This window comes from Bombina bombina, chromosome 10 (assembly GCF_027579735.1).
Source record: "Bombina bombina isolate aBomBom1 chromosome 10, aBomBom1.pri, whole genome shotgun sequence".
Lineage (NCBI taxonomy): Eukaryota > Metazoa > Chordata > Amphibia > Anura > Bombinatoridae > Bombina > Bombina bombina.
The window spans coordinates 57903683-57917483 of record NC_069508.1 but is presented as its reverse complement, the minus strand read 5'-3'; the positions used below and the strand labels follow the sequence as shown (position 1 = coordinate 57917483).

The 13801-nt window shown below is 40.0% G+C and overlaps 1 protein-coding gene across 1 annotated transcript in view; it reads left to right on the top strand.

Annotated features, from left to right (window-relative positions):
* Nucleotides 1-13801, top strand: part of ABCA4 (ATP binding cassette subfamily A member 4) — a 382609-nt gene that overhangs the window by 109123 nt on the left and 259685 nt on the right. Inside the window, exons 9-11 of the mRNA XM_053693132.1 lie at nt 2943-3082; nt 4591-4707; nt 7603-7800. Coding sequence (XP_053549107.1) covers nt 2943-3082; nt 4591-4707; nt 7603-7800 — 455 coding nt within the window. The remainder of the gene's footprint in view (nt 1-2942; nt 3083-4590; nt 4708-7602; nt 7801-13801) is intronic.

Sequence of the window (13801 nt, the reverse complement as noted above, 5' to 3'; positions counted from 1 at the left end):
GAAATGGGTATATATTTGTTTTTTGTTAAGTTGCCTAATAATTATGCACAGTAATAGTCACCTGCACACACAGATATCCCCCTAAAATAGCTAAAACTAAAAACAAACTAAAAACTACTTCCAAAAATATTCAGCTTTGATATTAATGAGTTTTTTGGGTTCATTGAGAACATGGTTGTTGTTCAATAATAAAATTAATCCTAAAAAATACAACTTGCCTAATAATTCTGCACTCCCTGTATCTTTTTGAGCACATCTTTTTCCCCTGCTCCTTTTTTTTCTTCACTTAATCCTTTTTATTACCTCACTTTGCTTGGCTATATGTTAGACTGAGGTTTGTGTGAGGGGGAGGGGTTATATAAGGCTCTTGGAGTTGGGATTCTTTGCCTCCTTCTAGTTGTAGAGAAGAGTAATTCCCAGGAGAAACGGATCATGGACTCTCACCACCATGAAAGAAATTAATTTATCAGGTAAGAATACATTTTGTTTTTTTCTGAAAAATTTCAGTTAGTTTTATTTTCCTTTTCACTGCTTCATATGACAGCAATCAGCCAATCACAAAATGCATATACGTAGATAATGTGAATCTTGCACATCCTCAGTAGGAGCTGGTGCCTCAGAGAGTGTGCTTATAACAATATTATGCACATTTAGATAATGTAAGGATGTAAATTGGAAAATAGTTTTTTTAATTGTGTGCTCAATGTTAATCATGAAAGTTTAATTCTGACTTTAGTGTTCCTTTAAAAACCTCTTGCTTTTGTGTACAATCTTGAACTAATTCTGTAACTTAGGTAAAATGTTACAAATTGTCTAAAACAGCTGTTTGATTTGTTGCATGTAAAAAATAAATTATATGTTTACAGAATTTGCTTTTTGGGAGTGTGGGGCAATCACAATTTTTACCTCGAGCATGAGGTGATAAGGTCCATTTAAATACATCTATTTCCATACGTGAATGCTAACCGCAATTTAAGGGATATATGCCCAAATGCTGAATCACTGTAAAAAAATACTGAAAAATAGCATATCACATCTCTATGTAACAAAGAAAAAATATTTTACCTCAAAATTTCTTCACAAGAGTGAATTTTGTCTGTATAGTCAGGTGATCACTGTGGTAACAGTATAGTCAGGTGATCACTGTGGTAACAGTATAGTAAGGTGATCAGGTGATCACTGTGGTAACAGTATAGTAAGGTGATCACTGTGGTAACAGTATAGTAAGGTGATCACTGTGGTAACAGTATAGTAAGGTGATCAGGTGATCACTGTGGTCACAGTATAGTAAGGTGATCAGGTGATCACTGTGGTAACAGTATAGTCAGGTGATGATCACTGTGCTAACAGTATAGTCAGGTGATCACTGTGGTAACAGTATAGTCAGGTGATCACTGTGCTAACAGTATAGTCAGGTGATAGTCAGGTGATCACTGTGGTAACAGTATAGTCAGGTGATCACTGTGCTAACAGTATAGTCAGGTGATCACTGTGGTAACAGTATAGTCAGGGGATCACTGTGCTAACAGTATAGTCAGGGGATCACTGTGCTAACAGTATAGTCAGGGGATCACTGTGCTAACAGTATAGTCAGGTGATCACTGTGGTAACAGTATAGTCAGGTGATCACTGTGCTAACAGTATAGTCAGGTGATCACTGTGCTAACAGTATAGTCAGGTGATCACTGTGGTAACAGTATAGTCAGGTGATCACTGTGGTAACAGTATAGTCAGGTGATCACTGTGGTAACAGTATAGTCAGGTGATCACTGTGGTAACAGTATAGTCAGGTGATCACTGTGGTAACAGTATAGTCAGGTGATCACTGTGCTAACAGTATAGTCAGGTGATCACTGTGCTAACAGTATAGTCAGGTGATCACTGTGCTAACAGTATAGTCAGGTGATCACTGTGCTAACAGTATAGTCAGGTGATCACTGTGCTAACAGTATAGTCAGGTGATCACTGTGGTAACAGTATAGTCAGGTGATCACTGTGCTAACAGTATAGTCAGGTGATCACTGTGCTAACAGTATAGTCAGGTGATCACTTTGGTAACAGTGTAGTCAGGTGATCACTGTGGTAACAGTGTAGTCAGGTGATCACTGTGCTAACAGTATAGTCAGGTGATCACTGTGGTAACAGTATAGTCAGGTGATCACTGTGCTAACAGTATAGTCAGGTGATCACTGTGGTAACAGTGATCGCCTTGCAAAAAACTCCAAAAAAACCTGTTTTTATTTCTGTACTGTACAGTGGGGCCTCTCTAATCTATGTTATAACCCACAAAAACTCACATTGGCCCTTATTTCACATGTGGCTACCCTTGATGACAATTTAGTAAGGTGATCACAGTAATTTTCCATATTATTTACTAAAATCTTAGCAAATATATATATTTTTTTTAACTGTAGGCTCATGTATGTATTCGTTGTGAACGCTTACACATGCTATAAGTAGCAGTAACGGGTGCCTCCGAAACTGTGCATATAAAAAGACTATGCACAATTTGATAATTGAAGTAGACTGGAAATAAACTCATAAACGTATGCTCTATCTGAATCATGAAAGTGTAATTTTGACTTTAGTGTCCTTTTAAAATCATTTTACAAAACAATGTGGCTACACATTTTGAGGTAAAATATCTACTTTTTTTTTTACATAGAAATGCTCATGTGATATTATCTAGTCAGCTTTTTACATCTATGCTGCATCACTTTCAAGTAATTCAGCATTTTGATATCATGTTCCTTTAAATAAAAGACATTAGTCAGTGATGTCCCAGCATGTTGGTTGATTTGCAAACTAAATATTAATAAAACATTTTGTCAGCATAACTTTTTAACTAGCTATTGCTTTTTGCATTTGCATGCAGTTTACTTCTAATACGAAAATCATTTCATCATTAGAGTAGTAAATGACAGTCTGTTCTTTTCCCACAGCACCATTCTGCAACGCATTGATTCAAGGTATGGAATCCAATCCTGCAACTAAAATAGCCTGGAGTGCAATGAAACCACTACTGATGGGGAAAATCCTCTACTCTCCAGACTCACCGGCAGTCAGGGAGATCTTAAAACAAGTAATAGTTACATTTATTTTAAAGGAATTCAATTCAGATCACTGATCATAGTGTGGTGAAGAATGTAATTATTAAAGGGATAGTCTGGTCAACATTAAACTTTCATGATTCAGATAGAGCATGCAATTTTAAGCAACTTTCTAATTTACTCCTATTATCAATTTAGACACCAATCAACAAATGCTACCCAGGTTCTGAACCAAAAAGGGGCCGGCTCCTAAGCTTAGATTTGTGCTTTTCCTAATAAAGATGCTAAGAGAACGAGGAAAAATTGATAATAGGAGTCAATTAGAAAGTTGCTTAAAATTGTGCGCTCTATCCGAATCATGAAAGTATAATTTTGACTAGATTATTCCTTTAATGCCATATAACCACAGCTAAGGTTGCCATTGCCAGGTGTTTCATTTTAAACGGGACATTATTTAACCAGGATGTCCTGTAAAATCTATATAAAAATATGTTGCATATGTCACATGTACACCCATGGGTCTATTACATAATGGTAATGATTACATTACTTTGACATTAAAAGGTCATTAAACACTTTGAGATTGTAAAATAAATGCTTCATTATATGTCGAAAAATAATTCAATATACCTTCATTATTTACTTTGTCCTATTTCCTGTATTTTAATTCTGAAAATTGTGGGTTTTCTACTTCCTGTTAGAACTGTAAGTGCATATTTTTAACACTGTTCCACACAGCTATTATTTGCACACTCACGGGACTAAATATAGCTGTACCTAATTGTCTTCATCCGAGAAGGCTAAATAAAAAACTTAGGTTATAACATAGCAGTACCAATGCTTTATGGATGATAAAAATTTTACGCATATTTCTTTAATATTTAAATTACTAATATTTTTTAACCCCTTAAGAACCACAATGTACCCTGTATGTCGCTGGTCGTTAAGGGATTCTAATAGTGTGCTAGTAGACCCTCCCTCCCTCCTGCAGGCTTGCTAAAATAGTGTGGTCTTGCCACTGGAGGTGAGATCATGCTATTGAAAATGCGCCCCCCCCCATAGAAAGACCAGGGACATATAAGGTACATCACTGGCCATTAAGGGGTTAAATTATTCTCTGGCTAATTTTTCCTTTGAATATGCAATTCTATTTAGTGTTAAATGTTTATTTAAGAGTGGTTTGTTTATCACTGTTGAGGTTTAATGTTCTCCATACAGTAATTAAAACATAGGGCCTCATGTGTTAAAAGGCGGGCGGACAGATTCTTAACTTGCGAAGCTGTCCACCCGCCTTTGCTGCATACGGGCAGCGGATCTGTTCATCCGCTAGCCCATATGCATCATTACACTCTCTGATAAGTGTGTAATGCCCGCCCCTTCATTAGCTTGACCAATCGCGCAGGTGAAGGGACTGTCAATCACCGAGAGTGATGCCTCTTACATTGCGGGCTCCAGAGCAGCTCTAGCAGCTTTCTACATGGAGCCCATATTGTTGAATGTTGTGTGTAAGAAAGCTCATTTTTATCCCTTTGGTTTTCAGGCAAATTCTACCTTTGAGGAGCTAGAGCGCCTCAGGCATATTGGTAAATCCTGGGAAGAGGTGGGACCTCAACTTTGGTACTTTCTACAAAACAGTGTTCAAATGAATGTGATCAGGGTACGTATAACCTGTATCTTTAAATAGGTTCTTAAAGGCTTATGACACCAACATTTTTTTCTTTCAGGATTTAGGTAGAGCATGGAATTTTACACAACTCTCTAATTTGCGTCTATTATGTTTCTTCCTTTTTTTGGTATCTTTTGTTGAATAGCAGGGACATAAACTCAGTTGGCTGAGCACTATATGGCAGCAATTTTGCATTAAGGCTATCCTTTAGCAAAAGCACTAGATAACGGCACTATTTCCTGCCATGTAGCGCTCTAGATGACTACCTAGGTATCTCATCAATGCAGAATATCATGGGAACAAAACAAATTTTATAACAGAAGTAAATAAGAAACTTTTCTAAAATTGTATGCTCTGTCTGAATCACAAAAGAAAATATTTGGGTTTCATATCCCTTTAATGTCCCTATTAAAATGTTTTAAAAATGGAAAAAAACGTATGATCCAATCTCTTTAAGAGATACATGGAGGCCTATTTATCATATGTCTGTCGGACCTGATCCGACAGTGCGGATCAGGACCGACAGACATCGCTGAATGCGGAGAGCAATACGCTCTCCATATTCAGCATTGCACTAGCAGCTCACAAGAAGGGGGTTGTCAACCAACCCGATCGTACTCGATCGGGTTGAATTCCGGCGATTCCTGTCCGCCTCATCAGAGCAGGCAGACAGGGTTATGAAGCAGCGGTCTTTAGACCGCTGCTTCATAACTGGTGTTTCTGGCGAGCTTGCAGGCTCGCCAGAAACACGGGCCTCAAGCTCCTTTCGGAGATTGATAGATAGGCCCCATAAACTTTATTTGTGCAGGAGTTAAAATTTATTTTAGTACAGGGAGTGCAGAATTATTAGGCAAATGAGTATTTTGACCACATCATCCTCTTTATGCATGTTGTCTTACTCCAAGCTGTATAGGCTCGAAAACCTACTACCAATTAAGCATATTAGGTGATGTGCATCTCTGTAATGAGAAGGGGTGTGGTCTAATGACATCAACACCCTATATCAGGTGTGCATAATTATTAGGCAACTTCCTTTCCTTTGGCAAAATGGGTCAAAAGAAGGACTTGACAGGCTCAGAAAAGTCAAAAATAGTGAGATATCTTGCAGAGGGATGCAGCACTCTTAAAATTGCAAAGCTTCTGAAGCGTGATCATCGAACAATCAAGCGTTTCATTCAAAATAGTCAACAGGGTCGCAAGAAGTGTGTGGAAAAACCAAGGCGCAAAATAACTGCCCATGAACTGAGAAAAGTCAAGCGTGCAGCTGCCAAGATGCCACTTGCCACCAGTTTGGCCATATTTCAGAGCTGCAACATCACTGGAGTGCCCAAAAGCACAAGGTGTGCAATACTCAGAGACATGGCCAAGGTAAGAAAGGCTGAAAGACGACCACCACTGAACAAGACACACAAGCTGAAACGTCAAGACTGGGCCAAGAAATATCTCAAGACTGATCTTTCTAAGGTTTTATGGACTGATGAAATGAGAGTGAGTCTTGATGGGCCAGATGGATGGGCCCGTGGCTGGATTGGCAAAGGGCAGAGAGCTCCAGTCCGACTCAGACGCCAGCAAGGTGGAGGTGGAGTACTGGTTTGGGCTGGTATCATCAAAGATGAGCTTGTGGGGCCTTTTCAGGTTGAGGATGGAGTCAAGCTCAACTCCCAGTCCTACTGCCAGTTTCTGGAAGACACCTTCTTCAAGCAGTGGTACAGGAAGAAGTCTGCATCCTTCAAGAAAAACATGATTTTCATGCAGGACAATGCTCCATCACACGCGTCCAAGTACTCCACAGCGTGGCTGGCAAGAAAGGGTATAAAAGAAGAAAATCTAATGACATGGCCTCCTTGTTCACCTGATCTGAACCCCATTGAGAACCTGTGGTCCGTCATCAAATGTGAAATTTACAAGGAGGGAAAACAGTACACCTCTCTGAACAGTGTCTGGGAGGCTGTGGTTGCTGCTGCACGCAATGTTGATGGTGAACAGATCAAAACACTGACAGAATCCATGGATGGCAGGCTTTTGAGTGTCCTTGCAAAGAAAGGTGGCTATATTGGTCACTGATTTGTTTTTGTTTTGTTTTTGAATGTCAGAAATGTATATTTGTGAATGTTGAGAAGTTATATTGGTTTCACTGGTAAAAATAAATAATTGAAATGGGTATATATTTGTTTTTTGTTAAGTTGACTAATAATTATGCACAGTAATAGTCACCTGCACACACAGATATCCCCCTAAAATAGCTAAAACTAAAAACAAACTAAAATCTACTTCCAAAACTATTCAGCTTTGATATTAATTAGTTTTTTGGGTTCATTGAGAACATGGTTGTTGTTCAATAATAAAATTAATCCTCAAAAATACAACTTGCCTAATAATTCTGCACTCCCTGTATATTGTCAATACAGATAACATTTAAATACATATGTTTATTTCATACGATATCAGTGCGCTTGAATAAAATAGCGTATGCATTATTTTTACCTTTCCCCCACCAGAAAATATACGTTATATACTTTGAAAATGTTGATATTACCTTTTGATTTGGCTGAACTATGAATGCAGTGATATAGGTTAGAAAGGCAAGAAAATTTCTGTCACAAAGTGTGTTATAGTTAAAAAAGGAAAAGAAAATCTTCAACAAAGTCTAGAAAATTCTATGCTATGGGATAGGTGTTTTAATGAGAGAAAAAACAAAACTTAGTAAAAAAAAATTACATGTACCTAGTTTTATCTCCCACAATTTTTTTTTATAGTGAATAAAAAAGTAGATATTTTCCCACAACTTTCAAGGTATTTTTGTCTTCTTTCTGCTGCCAGTTAAATGATAAATAAATTGTAGCTAGTGACATGAAGATAAATTAATTCCAACTTAATTTACTTTAGGATACGATCAAAAACCCAACAGTGAAGGATTTCCTCAACAGACAAATGGGGGATGACGGATTAAATGCTGACGATGTAATCAATTTTCTGTACAATGGTAATCCGGATGAGCGCCCAGATGGACAGTCACAATTTGACTGGAGAAATGTCTTTAACTTTACAGATCAGACCGTGCGTCTGTTAAACCAATACCTGGAAGTAAGTGCAGACGGTTATTGTTCTCCAGAATGTAATATATAAACGTCATGGTTTAAGATTCTGTGAATCAGGGTTTCCCAACTCCATTCTCTAGTACCCATTTACTGGCCACCATTTTTTGACTACCTTGGGGTCTCTAGGAAACATATATGGCGGGACACAAAGATACAATCAGAGAGAACACTAATAATTACCCAATGCTATAATGCTAAAGACCTACTCATATATACATAATCTTTATGTGTACATTATTTATTTTTATATATATATATATAAATATATATAATATATATATATATATATATATATATATAAAGTAGGGCAAAATATACAAGAAAAATACATTGAAAATGTGTTTTGCTATGCATTACTAAACATTTGATATTACAATCTGTTACGGTACCAACAGTGTACCAAGGGTTAACACCAGATGAACAATGTCCTGCATAGGGAATCAGCAATTCACAACCCAGCCAGTTTTCAGGTTTAAAACAGAATGATATTTATTAAAGGCTAGATGCCTAGTATTTATACAGGTTTGACCCCTGATGGGGGGGTTGGAAAACTCTTGTACATTTAGATAAAAAGGGGAAGACGCCCTTTTATGAAACAGTAGAATTACATTACTTAAATACTTTACTTAGGCAGATAACAACTTAAACACATTTGGCTTGTCTTATCACCTAGCGTCTGCTCTCTGAGGGTGATTAAACAATGGCCTGTTTATTACTTAAATGTAATTATAGCACACAATAGCTGAGGCCAGAAAAACTGTCTTTAGAAATTAGATTCTTAAAGCTAAACACAGTTAACTCTTTCAGTCCTGACAGAAGGGTCTGTCACATAGCTCCCCCCTTGTGGAACACTCCGGCAGACCCGGCTTGACCCTTTTGCGGGTCAACCTGGGGATGACCGGACTAAGGGGTGGTAGGCATGTCAGTTTGCTGGGACAATCCATTTGTATTCCCGTTATGAGAGAGAATTCCTGTCCATACAAACAAGGGTTCAACTTCCTCAGTGCCCAGACTAGGGCTAAACAGTCCTTCAAAATCTCATCAGCTTCTTTACGAGTTTTCTGTACCTGCTCTTTATAGGTATCCACAATCCCTTCATACTGACATAGGGTGCCCTTGAGTTGCTGCACCTCACTATGAGCCAGCGTCAGCTTCTCCTCCAGTGTCACTAAGTTTGTCTTTAATGTTTCATGTTCCACTCTCAAGCTGGTGTTTTCTGCAGTCTGTCGGTGCAGCCTGTCTAGCAGAGATTCCTGTTCTAAACGTGCTTTTTCCTCTGCACTCCTCTTCTCTCCTGCTAGCACTGTTACATGATTATTTAATGTGACCATTTCATCCTCTACGTGACTCATCTCCATCATCAGCGCATTGTAACGGGACTTCCACGTATCAATAGCGGATAGAGATTTACTGAGCTCAGCGTCCTGGGGCTTAGCAGCAGGGGGGTCAGTCTCTGCTGCACGGATCTGAGCACGGGTAGTCACAGGGTTAACATCAGCGGGACCCATGGGAGCATAGGCAGAAACAAGGGGGACCAAGGTATTTCCAAGGAAAACATCAGCTGGTAAATCCTTCATGACCCCCACATTCACAGGTCTAGCGCCCAATCCAAATGCACCCTGGCAACAGGCAGGCGGAACACAGTGCCCCCTGCTACCCTCACAGCCACAGTGTCTCCTGTGTGCTGTTTCTCAGACACCAAGTTCTTTCGAAGCAAGGTCATGGTAGCACCAGTATCCCGTAGACCACTGACCTCCTTCCCATTCACTTTAACCAGTTGCCGGTTATTCCAGTGGGCAGCTTGCACGGGGTCTGCCTCATGTAGGATGCCCCAGCATTCTTGCGCCTCTACGTAGCGGGCCGCAGGCTGAGGGTTACGTGGGATTCCGCCGGCAGGTCTTCTCCAGGACTGTGCTTGGTTCGCTGCATTTAGGAGACACTCTGGTCTTTTGTGCCCTAGTTGCTTACATCCAAAGCATCGAATCGGTTGTGAGTAGCCCCGCGAATTGAACAGGGCTCTCTGAGGGTAGTTCGTGGCCAGAGGCCGTGTGGTATAGCGGTGCGCCGGGGGTTGGTAACTGGCAGCTGCTGGGGCGACTGGGGGTCTGTACTCCACTCTAGCAGGGGGCTTAGTGGTAGCAGTGTCCAGTTTGCGGGCATCCGTATACTCATCTGCCAAGCGAGCCGCTTCATGCAGGGTGGAGGGTTTACGGTCCGAACCCACTCTCGAACTCCTGCGGGTAACTTGTCGAAGCAATGTTCCAACAGGAATAGCTGCAGCACCTCTTCCCCAGATACGGCTTGGCACCCCGCTATCCAGTGAGCTGCTGTGCGGTGCACCTTACATGCCCACTCAAGGTAGGAATCTCCAGCTAGTTTAACAGTGTCTCTGAACCGCCTCCGGTATGCCTCCGGTGTAACCGCATACCTGGAGAGCAGAGCCTCTTTTACAGTATTATAATCCCCGACTTCCTCATCTGGAATGGCCCGAAAAGCCTCACTGGCCCGGCCGGATAATTTTCCGGATAATATCGTGACCCAGTCCTCTGCGGGTACCTTGTGTAGTGCACATTGCCTCTCAAAATCCGCAAGGTACCCATCAATCTCTCCTTCTGTTTCCAGGAAGTTTTTAAAAGCTGAAAAATTTACTTTTCTCTTTTCCACTGGGTTTGCTGCAGCGCCGCTTTGGCGAAGTAGGTTGGCCTCCACAGCTGCTATGACCCGGTCGATAATTTCCGCAGATGGGTTGGGGCCATAATGTGCCAGTCTTATTTTAACCGCCCGATCAAAGCTTGCTTCTGCGGGGGTTCTGTCTGCTATGCTGGGCCCATTGGTTCCTTCTGTCCCTGGTACTCTTTCCATCTTAGTCAGTATTAATTGTAATAATCCCCCTCTTCCTGAGGTTACTGGCTTGTGTAGTTGCTCTTCTGGGCGATAAGGTTCATTCGGTCGCTTGCCACCAATGTTACAGTACCAACAGTGTACCAAGGGTTAACACCAGATGAACAATGTCCTGCATAGGGAATCAGCAATTCACAACCCAGCCAGTTTTCAGGTTTAAAACAGAATGATATTTATTAAAGGCTAGATGCCTAGTATTTATACAGGTTTGACCCCAGATGGGGGGGTTGGAAAACTCTTGTACATTTAGATAAAAAGGGGAAGACGCCCTTTTATGAAACAGTAGAATTACATTACTTAAATACTTTACTTAGGCAGATAACAACTTAAACACATTTGGCTTGTCTTATCACCTAGCGTCTGCTCTCTGAGGGTGATTAAACAATGGCCTGTTTATTACTTAAATGTAATTATAGCACACAATAGCTGAGGCCAGAAAAACTGTCTTTAGAAATTAGATTCTTAAAGCTAAACACAGTTAACTCTTTCAGTCCTGACAGAAGGGTCTGTCACACAATCTTAATGTGTTTTTGTCCCTTTAACTCATAACTATTATGCTAGTGACTTTTTCCACAATTAATATGGAACTACCCAATTTTTTTAGATTTTATATATGATCCTTTGCTGTGAACTAATGAATTATTTAAAATTATGTTCAGTGCTGATAATGTACATATTGGGGCCTATTTATCAAGCCGTCAACTGTGCTGCATTCGCCGGCACCAATACGCTCGTCTAATATCGCCTAACATCGCTGCCGCGGACCTGAATACGCTATCCATATTTAACAAAAAAGCTGTCAAAAAGCAGCGCACCAAGTACGGGCCGATGAGCAGCGGACTGTTGTTAACTAACAGTCATCGATCTCGCTGCTCTTCGGCTTTTTCACAGCTTTATTTGTATACTGTCACTAAACACCCACACTATACTAAACTGTTTAACCCCTATACCGCCGCTCCCGGACCCCGCCGCAACTAAATAAAGTTATTAACTCCTAAACCGCCGCTCCCGAAGCCCACCGCCACCTACATTATACTTATTAACCCCTAATCTGCTGCCCCCTACTCCGTCGCCACCTACATTATACTTATTAACCACTAATCTGCCACCCCCTATACCGCCACCACCTACATAAAGTTATTAACCCCTATCCTGCCGCTCCCGGAGCCCACCGCAACTAAATAAATGTATTAACCCCTAAACCGCCAGGCCCCCACATCGCCATAAACTAAATTAACCTATTAATCCCTAAACCTAACAACCCCCTAACTTTATATTAAATATTAACTCATTCCTATCTTATAATAAATTTAAACTTACCTTTAGATTTAAGTTAAACTATATTAAACTAATAATTAACCTACCCTAGATATTATAATAAAATTACATTAAACTATATTAAACTAATAATTAATCTACCCTAACTGTTATACTAAAATTACTTTAAACTATATTAAATTAATAATTAATCTAACCTAACTTTTAAACTAAAATTACATTAAACTATATTAAACTAATAATTAATCTAACCTAACTTTTATACTAAAATTACATTAAACTACAAATTAAATTAACTATATTATATATTTAAACACCTAACCCTACTCAAATAATTTAAATCTACACTAAAAAATTATTAAGTTACAAAAAACTAACAACTAAGTTATAAAAAATAAATTATCAAAGCTTTAAACTAATAACACCTAATCTAAGGCCCCCCAAAATAAAAAAAACCCTAGCCTACAATAAACTACAAATAGCCCTTAAAAGGGCCGTTTCCGGGGCATTGCCCCAAAGTAATCAGCTCTTTTACCTGTAAAAAAAATACAAATCAACCCCCAACAGTAAAACCCACCACCCACACAACCAACCCCCAAATAAAAAACTAACTAAAAAAACCTAAGCTCCCCATTGCCCTGAAAAGGGCATTTGGATGAGCATTGCCCTTAAAACGGCATTTAGCTCTATTGCAGGCCCAAGTCCTAATCTAAAACTAAAACCCACCCAATAAACCCTTAAAAAAATCCTAACACTAACCCCAGAAGATTTACTTACAGTTTTGAAGATCGGACATCCATCCTCCAAGAAGCCGGGAGAAGTCCTCAACGAAGCGGCCGAAGTCTTCATCCAAGCCCGCAGAAGTCTTCAACCAGACGGCATCTTCTATCTTCATCCATCCGGCGCGGAGCGGCTCCATCTTCAAGACATCCGACGCGGAGCATCCTCTTCCTTCCGACGACTGCCAACGAATGAAGGTTTCTTTAAATGACGTCATCCAAGATGGCGTCCCTTAGATTCCGATTGGTTGATAGAATTCGGAATAAAGGTTGAAAAAATCCTATTGGCTGTTGCAATCAGCCAATAGGATTGAGCTTGCATTCTATTGGCTGATTGGATCAGCCAATAGGATTAAAGCTCAATCCTATTGGCTGATTGCAACAGCCAATAGGATTTTTTCAACCTTAATTCCGATTGGCTGATAGAATTCTATCAGCCAATCAGAATCTAAGGGATGCCATCTTGGATGACGTCATTTAAAGGAACCTTCATTCGTCGTTAGTCGTTGCAAGGAAGAGGATGCTCCGTTTCGGATGTCTTGAATATGGAGCCGCTCCGCGCTGGATGGATGAAGATAGAAGATGCCGTCTGGATGAAGACTTCTGCGGGTTTGGATGAAGACTTTGGCCGCTTCGTTGAGGACTTCTCCCGGCTTCTTGGAGGATGGATGTCGGATCTTCAAAACTGTAAGTAAATCTTCTGGGGTTAGTGTTAGGATTTTTTTAAGGGTTTATTGGGTGGGTTTTAGTTTTAGATTAGGACTTGGGCCTGCAATAGAGCTAAATGCCCTTTTAAGGGCAATGCCCATCCAAATGCCCTTTTCAGGGCAATGGGGAGCTTAGGTTTTTTTAGTTAGTTTTTTATTTGGGGGGTTGGTTGTGTGGGTGGTGGGTTTTACTGTTGGGGGGGTATTTGTACTTTTTTTTACAGGTAAAAGAGCTGATTACTCCGCAAAAGGCCATTTTAAGGGCTATTTGTAGTTTATTGTAGGCTAGGGTTTTTTTTATTTTTTTGGGGGGGGGTATTTT